This window comes from Benincasa hispida, chromosome 8, assembly GCF_027475165.1.
Source record: "Benincasa hispida cultivar pf3 chromosome 8, pf3_genome.v1.1, whole genome shotgun sequence".
Lineage (NCBI taxonomy): Eukaryota > Viridiplantae > Streptophyta > Magnoliopsida > Cucurbitales > Cucurbitaceae > Benincasa > Benincasa hispida.
In genome coordinates, this window is record NC_143485.1 from 16,299,275 (window position 1) to 16,322,696 (window position 23,422).

A 23,422-nucleotide genomic window follows, 5' to 3' on the forward strand; every position below is an offset into this window, starting at 1 on the left:
TGTTTAGGTAGGGAATCATTCCGTAGTTTTGTCCAATTAACTTGGGTTTGAAAGAGTACAGGAAAATTCTCGAATCTCTTCCTAGGAATTTGTACTATCTAATTGCAATCCGAGGAACACGTATAACCTATTCTGTTCTTCATTGCAATCATTCAAATAATTTTTGCAATATTTTTCTATTCTTTGTACGACATTGTACTTATACCCTTTTCCTGTATTTGTTTGATTTTCTAGCCTGATGGTTTGGCATCTGGTGCCTTCTCCAGGAAGTGCTTTAGCAAAGTCGGGAGAGGCTGCACAAGCTCCACCTGAGAGGCCTGTGGCGGCATTTCCTCATGAACAGCTCAGTAAATCAGAAATGGAACTCCGAATGAGATGTTTGCAAGAGGATAGGTAGACTGATGACCCATATCATTGTAAACAAGAAGTCAACCTTTATGGCTTTATGCTTAACAAGCCACGTAACATCTCTCAGCTCATCATTTATTCTGTAGTGAACTGCAGAAACTCCATAAACAATTTGTGATTGGTGGTGTGTTGACTGAATCTGAGTTTTGGGCAGCAAGGAAGGTGAAGAGATAACCTTTTTTACGTTTATCTATTCTGCATTTGAAGCTGACCTTTTTAGAACTTTGATTGTATATCTAATTTGATCTTGTTCACAAAGTATATTTTGATAAAAATATAATATTTTTTGCGACTAATTGATACAGAAATTACTGGAACGGGACAACTCCAAAAAGTCAAAACAACTGATTGGTTTTAAGAGTTCAATGGTTTTGGATACCAAACCAATGTCTGATGGTCGGGTACAACATCATTACCTTTTTCCTACCGTATCAAGCCTAGTTTATTAATCATTAATATCTTATTTGTCAAATCCTCCCCCCTGCTTGGTTTAATTGCTCCGGAATTTAACATTGTTATCTTTTTTTCTACTTTCAGACAAACAAGGTTACATTTAATTTGACACCGGAGATAAAATATCAGGCATGATTTGATTCATTCTTCCCTCCTTGCCCCCTCCCCAATTTTTGTATAATCAAGTAGAGGTTCTTTCTTAACTTACTTATTTTATTCAAGTATGTTCTCATAGGCGAAGGTATATGTCTTAACTAGTTGAGATTTGCTCAGGTTGATCTTTTCGTTTCCTTTGTTATTATATTGAACTTGTACATTATGTACCTTATATATTTATAATTGAAAGGAAACAAAAACTTCTCAGTTAACCTCTAAGGTAAAGAAAGTTGAAGGTCTAAAGAAAGCCTGAGCCCTGAGGGAAGGAAGTAAAAAATTGATTTGGGAACTTAGAAGCTTGATTGTTATGTTAATTATGGAGGGAAGAGCTGGGACAAATCTAGAGGAAGATTTTATCTTGGAATGTGTAGGGGTTAGGAGGGAAGGTCAAGCAAAGTTTGTTTGTTTGTTTTTTTATTTAAAGAAACAAAATTTTTAATTGATAAATGAAAAGAGACCAATGCTCAAATTACAAGGAAATAAAGCGAAGAGCCAAAAAACTTGAGAAGAACAAACCCAAGAGAACCATGCATTACAACGAAGAGAAGACAAAAAATAAAAGCTCTCCAATTAAACAAGAAATTTGGAGATAAAGAAGTTATTACCCAAGACTAGAGATTCCGAATTTTGTTATTCTCGTTGAAACCAAGTGTCATTTGTATGATTGTTAGCTGATTAATAGTTTTTTGGGGGTAGAAGGTTGAGTGGGTTAGCCTTGATTCGGTGGAATCATTGGGAGGGATCTTGTTAACGTGGGATGGTAGTTTTTTCAGCCCCAACGGACTACGTAATGTACTTTATCTGCTGGGTTATGGGTGGCCATTTTACCAGAGGTTTCTATTGTATCAATCTACCCTTTTACAAATTAAAAAATGAGGTTGTTTTGGACATCCGGGGTGTATGGCCCCCTAGGATTAAATGTAAAGGATTTTTTGGGATGAATTATGTGTTCAGACCTCCAGCTGATAAGGATTGTCTATCAGGTGCATGAAGCTCTTTAATGCCTTCATTGAAGAAGGTAATCTTGTTTTTATCAAAAAATACAAAAAAAAAAAAGAAGGTAATCTTGTTGACACCCCCTCCTCCCCCCATTAAATGGCAAGTTAACTTTGGCCAATAGTAGGGTTCATATTAGAATTGATAGATTTTTGTTGATTAAGGAGTGGCTGAATTGTGTGGTGAAGTTAGACAAGTGTTAGATTTGAGAAGGACTTCGGGTGGAATTTAACTTGCCTAGGTGACATCTTCTCCCTTCTTTCCTGTGTTTTAGTGGGTCACTCTTTCAAAGATGAGAAAAGAACTCTTTAGTTAAACTTCAAGAGGGCTTTCACTTGGAGCCTTTGATTTGAGTGTAATGGTCATATCTTCGACAAAAAGATGCATAGACTCCACCCTTTATTGATTCCTTCACTTTCTTAATATTGTCATGGAGCAGATTGTCTCCTTTTTGTAATTACAACCTAACTACACTCTTAGAAGGCTAAGATTTTTTGGGTTCAATTCACGGTGGTCACCTACCTAGGATTTACTATCCTACAAGTTTCCTTGGCATCCAAATGTTGTAGGGTTAGGTGGGTTGTTTTGTGAGATTAGTCGAGGTGCATGTAAGTTGGCCTAGACACTCACAAGTATTTAAAAAAAAAAAACTTAATTACCCTCACTACCCAATGGACTCTTGTACTCATTTGTACTCATTTCTCTACATCAATGAGATATTTGTTTCCTAGAAAAAAAATAATAAATAAACAATTATTGATAATGTATATCCTTGGCACAAACAGGTACCTATCCTAAGACTTCTTTTATTATAGCAATTCGTCTCCATGGATAATAGTTTACTTTATGGAGTTTTCGATCATATGACAAGTTCCTTTTTATCTATCTGACTCATACTCTCCTTTGTACCATCTTAGTTTCTCTATCTTTCCGTCACTTTTATTTTGTTTGTCTCACTCTCCTCCTTTCTCTCACTCTTTTATCTTTACTCTTTCTTCATCTCACTTTTCACTATATTAAATTTTCTTCCCTTTTTTTGGTATATTTCATGCCTCACCTCTCTAAGGCCTTTTCTCTAGAAAATTTATTTTTTGTATGCTGTGTGCCTCGCCACACTCTAGCACACACTTCATTTTTATTTTTCCATCTTGCATTGGTCTAAGGACTAGTGCTCGAGGATATCCTTTGCTTTAAAAGACAATGGTTTCGACATTGTTACTTCTTCTATCTTATCCAAAAAAAAAAAAAAATGCATTGTCACTTCTTCTAGAGTTCCTCTGATTTTTATGCATCATGTATTGGGCTTGTTTTGTTTTGTTTTGTTTTTTTGGAAAAGAAAACGGTCTCTTCATTAAGTTAATGAAATGAGACAAAAGCTCAAAGTACAATATGGATGCAAATAGCAAAAGAACCTAAGGATCATGAGGTGCACCTGGGCATCTCAACTAGGTTGACACCCCCTTAACACCCTCATCATATCCAACTATCAAAACATATCCAACTATCATCATATCCAACTATCATCATATCCAACTATCAAAACATATCCAACTATCATCATATCCAACTATCAAAACAAAATCTTAACTATATGCACAATACAAAATCAAGGCATGAGGACTAATATAACTCAAGTTTGACAAGGACTAAGAAACAAACTACAAGGACTAATGCATCTCAAGTACCACAACTTCCGTAAATTTGAGTTATAAAAACAGCCAATCAAAGACTACAAAGACATCAAAGGTATTTCTAAAAAGCTGGAGAAGTGATTGCCCACCAATTTAAACTTAGATCTTGGATTGAGAAATCAGCAAAATGCTTGGAAAGAGTGCACCTAGGAAGCACAGATACTTCTAATTGTGTAGAGAATTGGTACAGATACGGATACGATATGGATACATCCAGATACGTGGTAGATACGTGATTTGAAGTATCTGATTTTTTAATTTTTATTTTTAATTTTCAGATACGCGTATTTGCTTCCAGATTCGTGAAGGGGATACATGGGTCAATTTTTTTTTTCAAATTTAAGCCTAACCCATCTTCAATTGAGAATAGCTATGCTATTCCATGACTCCCACTAGGTGTAAAACCCATTTTATTTAAGTGCATGTTTAGGAGTGATTTTAAAATCATCAAAAATCACTTTTTTCATTTTTAAAATCACTCAAAAGCACACTTTTAATTACTCAAAATTAATTTAATTTTCAATTTTACACTTTTAAATGCAATTTTCATATCATCAAAATTAGTTTTGAAGAATTAAACACGTTTCACGGTGATTTTAAAAATGACAAAAGTGATTTCAACAATTTTAAAATCACTTCCAAACATAAAATTTCACTTAAATTGAGCAATTCAAAACAAAATAAATTAAAAAGGATAAAAACATAAAAAATAAAAAAAAACCCGAAACGTAATTAAATCTTCATTCTTCCCTTCTCTCTCACTATTTAAATCATGATTCACACCCCCTTCATCCTCAACTTCATTCTTCAATCTTCATCTTCTACTTCTTTCCTACCGTCCATTCTAGTCGCTCAACAATCACTTGACGTTACTAGATTTTTTTTCAAGTTTTCATTCTCTTCTTGAATCTTTTTTAATCTAACTTAAAATAATTATTATAGCAATTAATTAGACATTATATATATATATCTACCGTCTGTTCTACAATCACTTGACGTTACTAGATTTTTTTTCAAGTTTTCACTCTCTTCTTGAATCTATTTTAATCTAACTTAAAATAAGTATTATAGCAATTAATTAGACATTATATATATATATAAAACATATCTTCAATGTATCCATATCTTAGTTTTTTAGAAATTAATGTATCGCCGTATCATGTATCCTTATCTGTGTCTGTGCTTCTTAGGAGTGCACCAAGACGAAACATTGAGTTGAACAATATCAAAACGCTCCAAGTGGTTCTCTCATCGTGAAATACTCATTGGTTCCTTTCAAACCATAATTTAGACAGCAAAGCTTTCACCGCATTATTCCACAGCAGTTTGGCACTCTTTTTAAGCAAAGGACCCGTCAAAACCTGCAAAACATTAGCATGGAAAACACTCCCCAGGACCCAGTTTATATTAAAAAATTCAAAAAACCGTAACCAGCACTTTCTTGCATAATTGCAGTCGAAAAATAGGTGTTGGAGCTCCTCCGAATCAGCCATACACAGTGGACAAATATGTGGAGAGGCAGTGGGAGGGCAATTTTTTGTGCACAACTGTGAAGCAGTTTAAGGCACCAAACAACATGATCCACAATGTGATATTAACACACCGAGGGCTTTTGGTTTTTGAAAGAGATTTCTCTAGTTGTTTATCCAAAGGGGAAGCGAATGATGAGTGTTTAACAAGGGATTTTACCGTGAAAACTCCACTGCCTTCTAAGGACCAAAACCTCTTTATCTGGGCTGTTTGATACTCTTATTTCTGTAATAAGGCCAAACAAGGCCATAAGTTAAGCTAATTCCTCATCCTTCAAATTCCTTCAAAAGCATATGGACCAAGATGAGGAGGAATGGTCCAAATGTTCAGCTATTGATCCTTTTGGGTTGACAGCAATCCTAAATAAACAAGGAAAGCGTTCAAATAGAGGAGTTTTGTCAATCCAAGGATCTAACGAAAATCCAATTCTGCAGCCATGGCCAAGTTTGAAGAGTGCCAAGGCTTCAATTTTCATCCAAGATCTAGAGATACTAATCCAAGGGCTCCTTAAGCTTAGACTACATTTGCCAGTAGTATGCCAATTGAAAAAACTAAGGATGTGTCTTCATTGAAAAATCCCCATCCCCACTTAGCTTACAATGCCAAATTTTTGTTTCAGAGGCCACCAACGCCAATACCTCCATCCTCTTGTGCCCTTGTGACCATCTCCCATTTGATTAGGTGATTCATTTTACCTCCATTGTGATCTTCCCTAAAGAAATTTCTCATTTTTCTCTCGAAATTACTTTTTCAGGTATAAGGAATTAAGACATGTAATAGGTTGGATTATTAGAGAAAACCGATTTACACAAAGTAGCTCTTCCTCCCCTTGATAAATTAAATCTCCTCCATTTATCTAATTTGTCTTGAATTTTTTCAATAACCGGCTGCCAAAAAGAGACCCTTTTTGGATATCCCCCTAAGGGCAATCCAAGATACATAGTAGGTAAGTAATTAACTTTGCAATTCAGTAAAGAGGCAACGAGTACCTTATTTTCTTCAATATTCACTCTGTAGATGGCAGATTTCTCCCAATTTACGCTTTGGCCAGGATAACATTCAAACAAATCAATCGTTTTTCGAAGATTCTCTAGCATCTTATCTTCATGTTTGCAAATAATCAGTGTATCATCGAAAAATTGAAGAAGTGATACATGAACTTTATCTTTTCGAGCTAGCCTTCAAACTTCCCTTTCGCATGAAGCCTAGCAATGAGAGCACTCAAAACTTCAGTCGCAAGTAGGAAGAGAAAGGGAGAGAGTTGATAACCTTGTCGAATTCCTCTGGTGGCTTGGATTCTACCTCTAGGTCTTCCATTTATGAAAATTGAATATTTTGGGTTCTACACATCCCATTATCCAGATTATCCATTGAGAATTGAATCCCTTTTCAACTAAGACTTTCTCCAAAAAGTCCCAATCTACTCGGTCATAAGTCTTCTCCAAATCAATCTTAAATATTCATCCTTTCTTCTTTTTGGAGCATTAATCCTCAACTGCTTCATTGGCTACTAAAATCGAGTTCAAAATTTGTCTTCCTTCAATGAAAACAATTTGTGAATGAGCTATAAAACTGGGCATTACTCTTTTTAATCTTTCGGCTAACACTTTTGCTACAATTTTGTAGGCTAAGGTGGTGAGGCTGATCGGTGTGAAGTCTTTGACCATTACTGCATCTTCTTTTTTCTGAATCAAACAAATGAAGTTCTCTTTTACACATGCAATTAGCTTGCCATTACCGTGAAAGTCCTAAAAAAGGCGTATAAAATTATCTTTAAAGTGATCCCAAAATTTAATGAAGAATTCCACCGTGTAGCCATTTGGACCTGTGGTGTTATTTCTTCCCAACGACTTCATGGCTTTTCTTATTTCTTCGTGACTAAAGCAAGATACTAATTGCTTGTTGTGATATTTTGATACCATGACCCATTCCAAATTAATTGGGATAGATCTTACTCCAATGGTCTTGGAGTAGAGGTTCATATTAAAGCCCAAAACCAGGGCCTTAATTTCACGAAAGGAGTTAGTCGGAACCCTCCTGATCATTTATCAATTCCACAATCAAATTCCTCATGTTTTTTGCTGCCAAGAATCTGTGGAAAAAGCGGGTGTTTTCATCACCTAATTTCAGCCAGTTTAGTTTACTCTTTTGCATTAAATTCCTTTTTTCCACACGGTAGAAAGCCATTAGGTCAGCTTTTTGTGCCATTCTGAAGTCTTGCTGCAGTGAGGACAATCTGTCACTTTGATCAATCACGTCTAATAGTCTTTCCTCCATTTTATTTTGCTTATCTATAGATTCTGCATGCCATTTCTTTAGAACAACCTTAAGACTTCTTAATTTTGCAAATATAGTATATCTTGCCCATCCTTGATGATTGCTACATCTCAAATGTCTTCCCATTATCCGGCAATAATCTTTGTCGAGCAGCCAACTGTTGCAAAAACAAAAGGGTGAGGGGCCCCAGTCAAAGGATCTAGCTTCAATCAACAAGGGGAAGTGATCTGAAATAGTTCGCACTTTTCTAGTGACTAGTATTTTCAAATGCTTCGTCCCAACCATTTGATAATATAAATCGGTCTAATAGTGATCTGGAAACCACAATGCCTTCTCTGGATCACATGAAACGACCATTTGAGAGGGGGATTTCAAATAAATTAGTTGTAGATATAAAGTCATTGAATTTCTTCATTCCTCTTGTTATTCTTCCCACTGGAAAATGTTCTTGGATCCTTCGAGTTATAATGAAATCTCTTCCAAATACACCAGGGTTCCACACAATAGGAGGAAAGGGAAGATAACTTTGGCCAAATATACTTTCTTTCTTTCTACTCTGTTGGCCCATATACATTAGTGATCCAACAAATCTTCTTATTAATTGTAGTGCATTTTACTGATAAGGAGTGTCCTCCTTTAAATACTTCAGTTATTTTTATCTTGCTCTCATCCCACATGGTTAAAGTTCCCCTAGATTTTCCAAGAGCTTCAATAAAAAACCAACAAACTTATTTCGAGCTCCATATTGCCTGGATGAAATTTATGTCAAAAGTGTCTCTTTTTGTTTCTTGAATTAGTACAACGTCTGGATTTATTTTCTTTAATTATCTTTTAATTGCCAGTTGTTTGGAAGTGTCATTTAATAAGCCGTGGAGCTAGTCTACTGGATTTTTAACCTTTTGAATCAGCCAAGGATTAGATCACAAGCTTCTACTACGAGGATCAACTTCTGTGGAATTTCTTTCTTATTGATTGGAGTAAATTTCGATGGCCAAATACTTGCTGTTCGTCTGATTTAAACAATGTTTTAAAGTCAGCTCCACAGTCGTTCTCAATCTCAACCCCTCCTTGAGCTTCCTTTGCGTCTGAGCTTTCGGTATCCTCACTACTAGAACTTACTGCTGAATCAACGTCAGAATCTTGATGTTTGGTCTTAGTGTTCCTTGAGGATTCACTTGGAGTACTTCGCATAAAAGATACATTTGTTGCTGAGAATTTGAATTCAGAAAGATGAAATTTATCATTCAAAGAATATGTCTGAACTGACCTTTTAGTAGGGAGACAAGGAATTTGCACTCTTACACAACATTCTTCCCGTAGGTCCGAATTAACTATGGTTGACCATGATTGATAAAGGAGGTCTTATTTCTGATGAAATGTTTGGGAAACGGCTTGAACAAATGTGAGCGTCTTCTGTAGAGTGAATAGGAGTTGGATGACAACGTTCTCCTCCTCCCCCCATCCTCCCTACTCGGAGTACCCTTTCTAGATGTTCTATTATTGAGACTTGAAGATGGGGTCTATTGCACGACAATATTTAGAGCATGATTGGACGAAAGAACTTCTCTGGTTTGATTTAATACCCTTGTTATCGGAATAGAGGGCATTGCAAAGTGGAACTAACGAGGGAGCTAGAACTTCCTCTGTTTCAATATTGCTATTTTTTGAGTCAAGGGAATTGTAATCATCTGTTGAAGTGGGGACCATTAACCGTTGATCTTCTTTCAAATAAATATCATTGGTCTTAATTTTAAAAGACTGTTGGTTATCAATGTGGGAATTGACACGTGTAGGCATGCTAGAGAATCCATTCAATTGGCTGTTGCCTTCTATCTCTCTCCTCATTGAATCTGCCTTTTCACTTTCCACGGATGTGTTCACACCAAAACCGTTTGTTGAATCTGAAACATCAGGTGACGCGAATGGACAAGGAGGTCTCTGAACTTGCTGATGAGGTTTGTTTCTCTATCGGAGGTTGCTTCACCAGATGCAAAACTACCATATCAGTGATTCCAAATAGGTTCCTTGAATAGCTCGGCTTGTTCTACGTGAGGAAGAGCCATTTTGGATTTAAAGCGTTTCATTTCACACCTTCATCTTGAGCAACCTGGTGCAATCGAACTAAATCCACTGGGTTGGTGAAATCTTTTAAAAAAAAGTTTCCTCTTGTGATGCTAGGTGGGTCAATACATTGAAAGATACTGCCTCAAGTTTCATCTTTAATCTCAATTGTTGCTGACATAAAACCACAAACGTTTCTCTTGACTTGTATTTTGGCTTCAAAGTAGTTGAGGAGATTTAACGTTTTCGTGTGAATGATCTCCAGACCACCAAAATGAACCCCGATGGCTTCAAAAGTGCCCCTGTTCCAATAATCCAAAGGAAGGTTTTTTATCACTAACCATCCCCCAAATCATTTCGTGTACATTGGTCTAATATGTCGGAATTTGTTCCATTTTTCGAATAACAAGTGAAACGGCCTGAGCTCGATCCAGGGTTCTCGATTAAATCTAGGGTTCTCAATTAAATCTTCAATGTTGCTTTCATTGATTTGAATCAGCGCCTTATGTGTTTGCAGGGGATTAATAATCACTTCTGTATTAAAAGAGTCCTCCAACACCGTAGCTATCTCTCTCCAATCATCAAACACCAACAATCTTGAAATAACCCAAAGGTCGTTAAAATCTTGCTTAACTACTTGTGGTTTTCAAAGAATACTTGCTCTCCTTTTCCATAAAGGAACAAGGGGATGAGCACTGGTTGGCTCTTGAGCTCTTATTTGGCAAGGAGGATTCAACTGAATGTACAGTCTTCTTGTTTTTCAGGCTATCTACAAAGCTAGATTTATGGTTTTTGGAGATAGAAGGCTGTGTAGGACAGGTTTCAGACGGACTAATGCTCATCCTTGCATTTTGGGGGTTTAGTTGGGTTGCTGAATCTTTCTTGCTTTGAAAGTCTCTTAGCATTCCAAAGAAAGAATGCCATCCTTGTCGCGAGGTACTCAGAAGAACATGAATGTAATGTCTTCCACCTGAGGCTGGCCAAAAATACATCTCAGAAACCATCCGGATGAAGCTCTGAACTTTGATAATCTTGTGGTCTGAGTCATCTCTGTTGTCTCTTTTGAAAAATTGATCATCAGGCCTTTGGAGAAGATTGGATAGATTGTCTAATGAACCATTGGAGTTGGGAGCTGGGAAGGGCCACGTTCTTGCTTGCCTCAACATCTTCCTCATAGAATGAGGTGGAGTCGAACCAAATGGAGTAAAATAAATCATCGGTCTTGTAGCTAAACACTTCCATTGCTAGTAAAATGAAGTTGGAGCATCAAAATATGGTCGGAATTCAGGAGAGTGGCCAGTCGGAGAGTGCTCAAAATCAGGCTGACGACGGTTAGAAGGAGGAAAAACGGGGAGAGGGAGAGAGGAGAGAGAAAAGGACTAAACATGTATTGGGCTTGTTATCTCTCATCTAAGTATTTTTTTTTTGGTATCATTTGATATTGGTCCCAACATGTGCACGTTAGTCGAGTTGTGCAACCCTTTTATGGAGTAGAGTTATAATATGCTAACGTAGTTTGAACATTCTTTCTAATATGCTTTTCTTCTTTATCTCGTTCAGATTTTTGCCCTGAAACCAGCTGTTCACCAGGCATTCCTTAATCATGTTCCCAATAAGGTACTGCCAATACTGAAAATAGTGACTACGTTATCCTCTTCTTTCTTGTTGCTTTTAACGGTGTAGTTGATGAAGGTAACTAAATAAATTAAATATAGAAAATGTTAATATAGTTTATCATTTTTTTTATATTTAATGACAGATGTCGGAGAAAGACTTCTGGACAAAATATTTTAGAGCAGAGTACCTTCATAGTACAAAAAATTCTATTGCAGCTGCAGCAGAGGCTGCTGAAGATGAAGAACTTGCCCTTTTTCTGAAGGACGATGAGATATTGGCTGCTGAAATTCGGAAAAAGGTGGTTTTTTTTAAAAAAAAATGTAAACCTTTTTGGAGTTTTCTTCCCTATTAAAGTACTTCTGGTGGTGTTTTTCTGATCACTTCTGTCATTCCAGATTAAATTCTATTTATTTTTTTTTTCATGTTATTTCTAGATTCGGCATGTTGATCCTACACTGGATTTGGAAGCTGATCTAGGAGATGATTACACACACCTTCCAGTATGTTAGTGGCCTTTATTTTTGTGTTGTTTGGATTTTTTTTTGGGTTCTTCATGGAGGATTTATCTTTGTTCAAACTGTTATTTATTCCCTTTGTATTCCTTTGAACTATTTTTTTTTAAAATTGTTATATTTAGATTGGTGGCCTTCTTATCTTACTGGCTGATGCAAATTTTCTTAATCAGGATCATGGAATCTTTCGTGATGGTGGCAAGGAAATAACTGAATCACAAAATGAGCACTATCGAAGGACTTTGTCACAAGACCTTAATCGTCAAGGTGCAGTTGTTCTTGAGGGCAGAACTATAGGTTAGTTTCCAACTTGTTAAATTATATTCCTCTGTTGCAGTTATCAGGTAAAGGTTTTAATTCATTGAGAATTTGGGAGAGATTAGCTCATTCCTTAGTTTCCACATCATTGAGATGGCGACGAAGGTGGATGTTTCATCCACTATTTGTCCCATTCCAAAGATCAATGACCATAGCATCTTTAGCGAGAGACGAAGCATATAGGTTTGGGAAGGATGTGTACAGCAGCCTACTGTCAACCCAAGCATCATGCCAGAAAGAGATGGAGATCCCACGGCCCAAAATGGCAGAGACATGCTGATCCACAAGGGGTTGGAGATGGTGCAAAGCTTACCAAGGACCTTTAGAAGAGTACATGGATCTAATATCGACTTTATTACCACACAAGGAAGTTTCGAATTTTGTCATGATGACTTTGCGCCATAAAGCAAATCTTTCCACCCAAGGAGCCTCTCATTTCTCAGCTTAACCTCAAGACCCCCATAGATTGAGGGAAAATGACTCTCTTCCATCCAACAAGATGAGAGTTCGTACCCTCTTCCTTTCCTTTCCATAAGAAATCTCGATATATTTTTTCAATAATATTAGCCACCTTGCATGGGAGGTTGAAGAGGGATAGGTTGTAAGTTGGAAGGTTGCTCAACGAGGCTTGTATAAGAGTTAACCTCCCCCCTTGGTGACGTATGATGAAGAGTGAAGACCAAAGCTTTAATTCTTTGCTCAATTTTCTCAATCACAGGGGCCCAAAAAGAGAGTTCTAGGCTTTCCGTGAAGAGGCAACCCTAGGTAGGTGTTAGGCCACACTCCAACCTTGCAACTGTGTAAACCGGCAATGTCATGAAGTTGTGTGGGGGTAAAATTGATGCCAAGAGTCTCTGATTTGTGGTGGTTGATGGATAGGCCAGAGCAGGATTGGAAAACATCAATGACATCAAACAAATTCTTGATTTGTTCATGCTTGTAGATAGAAAATAAGATGGTGTCGTCATCAAATTGTAAATGGGAGATGGAAATCTCACTAGTTCCAAGAGAAAAACCATGGATCTTTCTATCCAATTCGGCTTGAGATAGCATGCGATTGAGGGTATCAATAACAACATTAAAGAGGAAAAGAGATAGTGGATCTCCTTGCCTAATGCCCCTAGAAGCATGAATTTTACCCCTTAGACAGTCGTTGATAATGATGGAATAACTGGGGGATGAGATACAACCCATAATCCATTTCCTCCAAAGGCTACCGAAACCTCTAGCTTCCAATGAAGCATCAAGGAAGCCCCAATCAACTGTGTCGAAAGTCTTTTCAATATCTAATTTAATCACGATGCTCTTTTTCCCTTTTCTCCTTTTCTGGTCCACTCATCGATAAGCTCATTGAGAATAATCGAGGCGTCCAGTATTTGGCACCCTTGAACAAAGGCAGACTGATGCTTAGAAATCAGGTAGGGAGGATCGTCTTTAACCTATCAGAGAGAACTCTAGCCAAAATCTTATAATGTCGGTAGTTAGATTGATCGGCCTAAAATCACCAACTATTTTAGCATCAGATCGCTTGGGGATGATGCAAATGTAAGTTTCGTTAAGGTTGGCGTTGACAATACCTTTCTTAAAAAAATCCTGAAACCCTCTCAATATGTCAAGCTTAAGGATGTGCCAAGATTTTTTTATAGAATTCCGTGGTGTATCCATCGGGGCCCAGAGATTTATTGGTACCAAGAGCGCAGACAGTCCCTCAAATTTCCTGTTCATTGAATGGGGATTCAAGCTGTGAAGATGGTTGAAATGTGAGGGAAGGATAGCTACAGGTAGGAAAGGTAGGGAGGTTGTTCTTCTTGGTGTACAACCCGGTGAAACGTTGAAAGATTCCTCAACGGTTTCTGATTTAGAGAGAAGACTCACACCGGCTGTGGAGATAATTTCAAGAATAGTGTTTTGCCTTCTCCTTGTGGCTACAATACGGTGGAAAAAACAAGTATTTTGGTTGCCTTCACTAAGCCAAGTGGCTTTGCATCTTTGTCTCCAAAGAGTTTCCTCCATGGCCACCAATGAGAGAAACTGTGCCTTGAGGCTCTTCTGTTGAGCTCTAAGGATGGGGAACAATCGAATGACTCCTCCATACCATTAAGAAGAGTGATTTTCGCAATAATCTGATTCTTTTGCGTGTGGACACAACCAAAGGTTTCTTTGTTCTAGGCTTTCAGGACTTCTCTAAGACCCTTCAGCTTATTAATAAAACCGTGTCCCGGACGCCCAAGCAAAAGGGTGTTCCTCCACTAATAACCAACAAGGTTTTCAAAATCCTTATGCAACAACCCCATATTTTCAAAGCGGAAAAGGGTGGGACCCCATTTGTCAACCTCCAATGGATAGCAAAATAGGGAAGTGGTCGGACGTTGGTCTCTCCAATCTCTTGGATGTGGTGTATGCAAATTTCCGTTGGACACTATTTGTGATAAAACAACGGTCAATGAGTGTGAAAACTGAGTAATGTCTATAACTAGACCAAGTGTAGGATCCATTATGTAGAGGAATGTCTAGGAGATCGGCCCCATCAATGAAGGAATTGAAGGTTTTCATACTTGCCGATTGGGGTTTAGTGCTTGATCTTTCATGGGACCATTTGTATACATTGAAATCACTACCCAAGATCCAATTTTGCGTGCAAAGGCCTTGAAGATCATATAGTTCCTGCCAAAAGAGAGGTCTATCTTTTGCCCGTGAAGGGCCATGTATACCAGAGAGCCTAAAAGAAAAGCCATCAGCCAAGAAAAATTGAATTGTGAGTGAGTAGTCCTTTAAATATCTCTCTAGCCGTGATAGATGGGTCATTTCACATGAGGATGATACCCCCGAAGTTCCTGAGGCCTCCAACACAGACCAACTGATATGTTTAGAGCTCCAAAGAGACTTAATGATAAAACGATCCACGACTTGAAGCTTGGTTTTTTGAAGAATGACCATTGTCGGATTGTGTTTTAAGATGAGTTTTTTCACAACCGCACGCTTCTCCCAGACCTTAAGGCCTTGAACATTCCAAGATAGAATGATCATGTAGAGGTGGTCGACCCACCGAGGTAAACCTTAGGAAGGTCATTGTCATAATTGATTGAGTAGAGCTTTTTTAATTCGTTTATGCTTTGCTTTGTTTTTGAGATCGCTTGAGCTTTTTTGAGGTGGACGGAATTGTTGTAATGTACAGGTTATGTTCCAGGAGCCAGGGAACCACAATCCGAAGGTGGGAAGCAGAGTTAAAAGGGCTTGATGCAAGGTTGTTCTCTGGCTCTAGGTCGCTCTCAGCCATCAATGAGGCACCTACCAACGTGTTTTGTAAGGAAAAGTCGGGGGGAGGGGAGGAGGGATGAGAGAACGGTGAGGGAGGAGCTGAAGAGAGGGGGAGATGACTGAGGTCTAAGTTGTTGTGGTCTGAGGAAAAAGGGTAAGAAATCGAAGAGCTGAGTTTTGTACCAGAGACGAGGTAAGACCGCTTGTTATGAATGGTGATGGATAGTTTGTGGGGGGAGGGGGGATCAACGGGTGGGGAAGCAGGGGTGAGTTCAAGGTGGGAATGGCGGGAGGAAATGGTTGGGCTTGGTCTGAAGGGGGATCGATTCTGGAGGACAAGGGGGGAAGATCTAAGGCTTATCGAGGCTAAGGTTGGGTTGCACTGAAGAAGAGTTGGGGAGTGCAGGGGGATGGGGCCATGGGAGGGCTGGACTGAGGAGTGGGCTTTGACTGTGGAAGGGTGGATTGGGAAGGGGTGGGCTTTAGATGGGATAAGATGGGAGGCGCTAGGGGAAGCCCAACAGGTAAGGGTTGGAGGATGGGCTTGGGTGAGATAATTGGTTGAGGAATGGGCTTTTTTGAAATGGTGGATGTAATGGGCTCAGGTGAGCTAATGGAAAGTGGGTCGATCTATTTGGCTAAAGAGGAAGGACAGATAGGTATAGGCTGTGGGTTGTGGGGTGGGTCAGAACAGGTAGGTGTGGGTTCAGAAGCTACAAAGTGTGTGCAGATGTTGACATCGGGTACAGTCCAAGGAGACCCTTGTGTAAGTCAACATGCGCATCGTTTGCCGCATCACCAGGAGGAGGTCGACCGTCCGGGGGCTGAGAGCCATGGATTCTGGCAACAAAGCCCAGAAATTGATTGTTGTTAAAGAATGGGTCTATTTGTACCATTCTCGAAGATGTAGATGAAGATGGAATGACAACAATAGTTTGAATGAAACCTGTGTTGTTTTCCTTGACTCTAATCGATGCTTCTAAAAGATCCAGGCGAGATAAAGTTTTCTTTGCAACTTCCACGAAGCCATCGCAAGTGTCCCCAATGAACCTGAAGGTACGATCGTCCCAACCATCCAAAGGGAGGTTTCTGATTCTGATCCAACCACCATAGCAGGGGACAATTGGGTTCGTCGTGCCCGAGCTATTACTCCATGGGGTGAGCTTGAGGGAAAACGGACCAACCTTGTACCAAGTTTGTTGTTCATCTTCACATCTAAGGAGAGCCCGATCGGCTTCAATCGGATTGATTGCATATCGGTCACAAACATGTATCTGTAAGGCCCACATACTATTGTACCAATCATCGTGAAAACAATGCCTCGTGACAAGGACGACCATGCTGAAGTGAATCATGGCATGAGTTAACCCCGTATTGTAAACAAAATTCATATATGAGCTTACATGTACGGGGGAGTGATAAGAATATGTCTAAGGGGGTGTTCCACTCACCAACTTTAACTAGGTTGAGTTGGCAAAAATTATCAACTCAATGTTTGGCTCGCAAACATAAAATGTTTGTAAAGTTGAGTTATTTTTACCAACCCACCACTTTGACTCAACCCAACACTCTCTCCAATGTTTTCGATGGCTCCACCCATCGGCCACTATTTGCAACTATCGGTGCCACTTTGACGACATACTCTGAGCGCCAACTCCAGCGATCAACTTTGGGCTCTGACAACTACCTTCGACAACAACTCTGGTGAAGACCACCTTTGATGATCAACTTCGGTGACAACCACCTTTGACGACCAACATTGACATTTACGTTAGGTAACCAACTCCAGTGAAGACCTCCTTTAATGATCAACTTCGGTGACTATCACCTCTGGCGGCCAACTTTGACGATTACTTCGAGCAACCAACGCCAACCACCAACTTTGTCGTTTATCTCTAACGAAAAACTCAAACGACCAATTTTACCAATCAATGTGAAAAGAAGGAAAAAGAAAAAAAAAAAAAACTCGACTGGCGAAAGTGTTTTGAAATACAAATTTGTAATTATTAGTTTATAGTGTTTAATAGTCATCTTTGATAATAATTTAACATTGAGGATTGTTTGGGGATGATAAGGTCATCCTTATAGACCTACTTGTCACAAATATTGAAAAGATTGACTACTTTTTAACAATCTCGTCACAATCTAAGAAGAGGTATTTGTTTGCATCTATTTGGTAGGACTGACTAGCTTGACTATCTTAGTGAACAATATTTTTTTTGTATGCATGAAATCGGCTCATTGTTGGTCATGTTTATATATATATTTATGGAACATATAAATCGACATCGACCATTGATTGCAACTTTATTTTTTTTGTGCATGTTGAACTCAAACATTCCACAACCATTAAAGTATGTTGTAGGGTTGTTGATATATAAGTAATAGTATTTTGTTTACATTAAGGGCAATACTTGCATGTAGAAAATTGTGAAATATATTTTTATTTATTGAGTTTACCTCTCAAATTAGTGTTAAGAATTTTTGGAAATATGTGTGTACATGAATGGTCTAACAAAAAATTAAGTAGAAAATACAAACACGAAAAAAAAAACAATGAAAAAACAAAAAAAAAACCCATAAAAATGCATACTTCCAACTCAATCCAATTTTGCACCCCAAATGTACCGTAAAAGTAAAGTATATTCGAACTTATTTGCTTATGCTTTTGGGTTTAGTCTTGTAATTGCTATGCTTCAGCTTTTTCTTTCTTTTGAATGCTGATGGGTTCTCTTATGTAATTTTTCATTTCATTGGTGAAAAAATTTGTTACTCTTACAAATCTTGATAGGTAATTTTACTTGATTTCTCAATATTAATTTTGTGATTTGGGGAAAGATAGAATGAAGTTGCGCTTGCTCACGAAGTGGCTCTTTGGCATGGTGGAGAGCAATAGTTTGTAAGATTTCCAAAACCAGGAAAGGGGAGATTAAGCAAGTCTGGGATATAATCTATTTTCATGTAACTTGATGGGTTGTTACCTTAATTATTTCAGCTGTAAACAAAGCCATCCAGCTAGACTTTAACTGATGATGAACGAGTTTAGGATTGATTTCATTTGCAAACCACATTCTTCAATCAAATAAGAAAATTTGGCAAGAATAATGGATGACTTATATGCTTGATCCTTTTGAACATTTTGAAATAAGGTGTCAAAACTGCCTGAAATAGACCTTTGAATTATGATCAACATGTTCTAGGTGTGCCTGAAAATATTCAAGTTCCTCACTACTTGCATGACCCACTGATTCTCCATCTGAATCATAAATAGAATGGAACCTTAAGGGGTGAATGGGTAGACAATTAGGAAGTTCTTTTTGGAACCTCTTTTGCTTTGTACATTTTCTTTGTATTTCATCCTAAAAAACTGATTGTTTAATTTTCTGAATTGATGCTTTACAAAATTGAGAGTAGACGTGGATTTGGAAGATCCTAGGACAGTAGCGGAAGCACTTGTGCAGTCTAGACACGGTTAGTATGGCCTATAATGATTTCATTTTCTAATTCTTGTTCTTCCACCAATCGCGCCCTGAGCTCGTCACTAACTTTACTTCTATCATGCATTGAAAAATTTATTACTGGTAACTGATTTTACAGCGGTAGAAGGAAATGAGAAGCAGACAGCACTTGATAGGATCTCTAGGATGACAGCGATTGAGGATCTTCAAGAACCTCATAGCCATCCTTTTGCTCCTCTTTGTATCAAGGTTGGATTTTTATTGGTGAAAGATGCTAAGATCTACAATCATTTTAGCAGAAGACTATTTGATGCCATATTTCCGTAACAGGATCCTCGAGATTATTTTGATGCTCAACAAGCAAATGCCATTAAGACGTTGGATGATACACGAGCTGGAATGCAACAAACTAAATGCAGTTTGAGCACTACAGAAGCATATTGCTCACTGAGGGAATCCATATCTGAGATCAAATCTTCTGGACTGAATCATCCCATAATTAAACCTGAAGTTGCACTTATGGTAAAAGCACCTGCAGCATTCTCTTGCCACCAACACGTATTTCTGCTTTCTGTTTTGACAAGTCTTCTTCTGCTACCAAAGCCTTTTTTTTTTTTTTTGTTCGTTTTTTTTTGTAGGTTTACAATGGATTAACTCAAAATATTTCTAGTACCAAATATCAACTAGGGAAAAACCCTCAGGAGAGTATTCTGGAGAGTTTACCGAACCCTACTAAGGAGGAACTTCTACATGTGAGTTGGTGTTGCTCTTGCCGTAATATTTGAATATATTCTGATGGCTGGTTTTCTAGAGATGTTAAAATCACCCAATTTACCATCTCACTAACATTTATTGGCCATATAATAATATTTTAGACATTGAAGTTGGTTTACTGCCATACGTTAGTGTTCTCCAATCACTTGTTTTTCCAGATGTTACCTTTTAGTGAGGTAGTTTTTTTTAAGCAAAGTTTATTGTTTCCAGCATTGGATCTCGATTCAAGAATTACTCAGGCATTTTTGGTCGTCTTATCCAATCACCACATCATATCTTTATACTAAAGTAAGTTCTAATTCTTATTGCATTAATAGGACAATCCTTCATTTGATACTTCACATTCTCAATGAATGTGAATACATGAATACATATTATACAATCATCACATCCTATCTTTAATTCTTTATCCATTTATTTCTATATTGAATAAGTAGATCGAGTTCTAGTTCAGTAATACTTCACATTTTCATTTACTTCAATTGATCAAGAATCTATTTTGTTATGACTAGTTACTGCTCACTGTTGTGCAAATAATTCACAATATTGAATTTAAGATTCACATTTTATACGAAAGCCTTCTCTCAAAGCTTCAATACGAATTGAATAAACGATGCGAGCTATTGCGCCACTAGCTGAATGAGCTTATGTATTGTGGGCTTGGGCTAAATGAAGGCCTGGGTCCTTTAATAGATTTCAAGGGTATAATTCATGCTTCTAGAGGCATAAGTCAGTGGTAAACAAAATGGTTTCCTAGAATTTGTTCTATAGGTACAAGGCAAGGTGACCTCTTCTCCCTCGTACTATTCACAGTTGATTTATTTTGGCAGACTCTTCACTGATCGAGGGTTTGAGGATGCCCTCCAATTCTCCTCTTGTTAGGAGAAAGTGTGCTCCACTAACTGAATGAGCTTATGTCTTGCAGGCTTGGGCTCAATGAAGGCCTGGGTCCTTTAATAGATTTCAAGGGTATAATTCATGCTTCTAGAGGCATAAGGCAGTGGAAAACGAATAATGGTTTCCTAGAATTTGTTCTATAGGTACAAGGCAGGGTGACCTCTTCTCCCTTGTACTATTCACAGTTGATTTATTTTGGCAGACTCTTCACTAATTGAGGGTTTGAGGATACCCTCCAATTCTCCTCTTGTTAGGAGAAAGTGCTTAATCTTTGTAAGATTTTACAGATTCTGGAGGTTTCTAGCATTAATTTTTGCTTCCAAACAAAAGTAAGCTTTTGGGCATCAATTGTCCCAACTCTTGAAGTAGGAAGAGTTGGCAAATAGTCTCAGCTATAGTATCGAGCTTTGGTCCATATTTTGGTGTTCCCTTAATTGTAGCTCTGGAAAACTGAAGAGCCTCATTTTGGAGAACAATGGTGTTGATAGAATATTTTGTAAGCTAAAAAGATGGGGAAATAAAAAACTTTTTTAAGGTGGGATACTAAGATTTTGATACTGCCATACTGGAATGGTTGGTGGATGATTGGCAATGTTGGATTAAAGTTTGAAACTTAGGATGTAGAACTGATGGGTTGTCTTGCCTCATCAAATGAGGGGTATATTAAGATTGCAAATATACCATTTGACAAACAAATTCTCTACTTTTTCACTGCCATTAGAGATGCTTGCAGTGGATGTGATGGAAGTTCGTATTGAAGTTATCAAGGCTCGTGTGTAGGGGTTGTTGACGGTCATGGATCTTTGTCTCGAGAAGAAGAATCTTCCTACTAAATGTAAGCTTTGACATCAATATCCAACTAGATTTGATTGTCTAGTGAATAAGGAAACAAGATAGGTCGCGTTGCCTGTTCCAACAAATTAAAGAAGAGTTTTGCATGGATAGATAATGAAGGGTGCAACTTAGGAAAGGACTCTTAAAAGCTGGAATTGTGGTTTGAGAAGGAACTTGATCCATTTAGCAGGTAGGTATGTCAGAAAGCTACTGGCTGCTAAGATGCCTTATTGTTGAGGGGGCAGAATTGCGAGCCACATTTGATTGTTTGGAAAATTTTTATCCTTCCCTTCTATCTTCTCTATTTTGGATGAGATTTGACCTGATGAGAGTGTCAACTTATATTAAATGATTTATACTGGGTATATATTGCAATTTTGGTATGGGTTGCCTGTACTCTTATCGTTTGTTGGTATGTTGATTGCTACGCAGGTGAGCAGGTTGAAGGATGCCATGTCAAAAATCTATCGACAGTTGGAGGTACAAGACTCTTCCCCCTTCCCCCCCAATTTGATATTTTGAACAGAGCATTGCGACCTCTCTCTCCCTCTCTCTCTCTCTTTCTCTCTCTCTCTCAATATATATATATATATTTGCATTACTATAGTTTTTATGATACTATTTGTATTGAAAACAGGAGATTAAGGAAACTGTGATGGCGGATTTCCGCCACCAAGTATCTCTTTTGGTTCGTCCAATGCATCAGGTTTGTAGTGTGTTCTCTTTTGAAATTTACACTTGTTTTGGGGAGAATGAAAAAGAAAGCACTGTAGAACTGTAGAAGTAATCATAATTGCAACTTAAAGCTTCCAATGTGAGCAAGTTTCCCAAACTTATAAAAGCAACCACAGTCAAATCTGGTCGTTATAACTTTGTTCATGAGTGGTTACAATTGGATCCTAAATCCTTAATCTTAAACGACCCTTGAACTATAGAATTGTTGCGATGCTACACTCAAACCCATGAAAACTAATGCCATCTACCTGACCACGAAAGATTTGATGGTATTGTTCAATTGCAGCAATTTTGAGTTTAGGAGGATTGCTTTGTAATAACCCCTTATACTTTTTCTTATTTTTCTAATCCATGGTGTAGCGAGCATGGTGGATGGAAAAATGACCATATATTGTGTGCATGATGCATGTTTGTAGGCTCTGGATGCTGCATTTCAGCATCATGACGCTGACTTACAAAAGAGATCAGTAAAGAGTGGAGAAAGGCCCAACGGATACACTTGAGACAAAATCAATATAGAAACTCCCTTTCACCCCACTGAGTTCATCTTCAGATGAAATTTTGCCGTGGACAGCCATCATCATGTGTTGGACAAGTTTTTATTTCTGCATTCAATGTGCCTAATCTATTGCCTTCAGTAGTAAACAATGGCAATTTTTAATTTTATAATCCATGGTAATTATTTCTCCACATAGAACAAGCATTAAGAGTTGTATTATTATAGCCACTCTAATTTTATATAATGTTATGGGATAGTACAAAATAATCATCTTCATTCATGTGGTTGAAACTTTGTTTTAAGGTCCTTTCCTTAAATCATGTCATGAAATGCCGCTTCTTTTGTGTATTTTTAGGAAAGATTAATTTTCTTTTCCATGTTATATTCAACAAGAATCTACTGGTACCGTTCTGGCTTCTGGTGACCAACATCAGAGCTCAGCTAGGGTTGTAATTCAGTTTGATTTGGTACTTCGTTTCCCTTCTAATTCAACTCAACAAATTGATTGGGGTTCTCCTGTATACTATTAGCAACTAATCGTTGAGGTGAGATTGAATTGGACCAAAGTTCAATTTTAGAATAGAACGGTCACCGTTTAGCGGTGTGTGAGGGCTATGACGGATAAGTAGCAAGAGAAAGAGGAAGGGCGATATTTGTATTAGAAATTTTGTTGAATAAGTATCCAGACTTTCAATTTTGTCTGATCCTTCACAAATCTCAAGTAGGTCAATGAGTAATTAATAAATCATAAATTTATAAATTTTAGTGCAAAATATATTCTTCATTTTTTTTTTTGGGTCTATATGATCTTTAAGATTTTAAAAGATGCATTTCATCTTTAAGGTTTTAAAAGATGCATTTCATCTCATATTTACAAAATAGTTCTAAATGAATCTCAACTTAATTTAAAAGTAAGGAAATATTGACTAGATATTTAAATGCTGATGT

The 23,422-nt window shown here is 37.8% G+C and overlaps 1 protein-coding gene across 3 annotated transcripts; it reads left to right on the top strand.

The window, feature by feature from the left end:
* Positions 1–220: 220 nt before the first annotated feature.
* LOC150034395 (general transcription and DNA repair factor IIH subunit TFB1-1-like) lies at positions 221–22,738 on the top strand. 3 transcript variants are annotated; one of them, XM_090316648.1, is made up of 16 exons: positions 221–393; positions 495–570; positions 714–809; positions 946–990; positions 11,133–11,189; positions 11,332–11,487; positions 11,624–11,689; positions 11,875–11,998; positions 18,692–18,748; positions 18,875–18,984; positions 19,066–19,257; positions 19,374–19,487; positions 19,720–19,797; positions 21,673–21,720; positions 21,878–21,946; positions 22,392–22,738. In XM_090316648.1, exons 1-16 carry the CDS (start codon positions 239–241, stop codon positions 22,476–22,478), a joined length of 1,530 nt encoding a protein of 509 aa, XP_090172774.1. In that variant the 5' UTR covers positions 221–238; the 3' UTR covers positions 22,479–22,738. The 3 variants fall into 3 exon arrangements, with proteins under 3 accessions (XP_090172774.1, XP_090172775.1, XP_090172776.1); XM_090316650.1 differs by having other exon boundaries at positions 273–393; positions 476–570; XM_090316649.1 differs by lacking the exon at positions 19,720–19,797.
* The last annotated feature ends 684 nt before the right edge of the window (positions 22,739–23,422 follow it).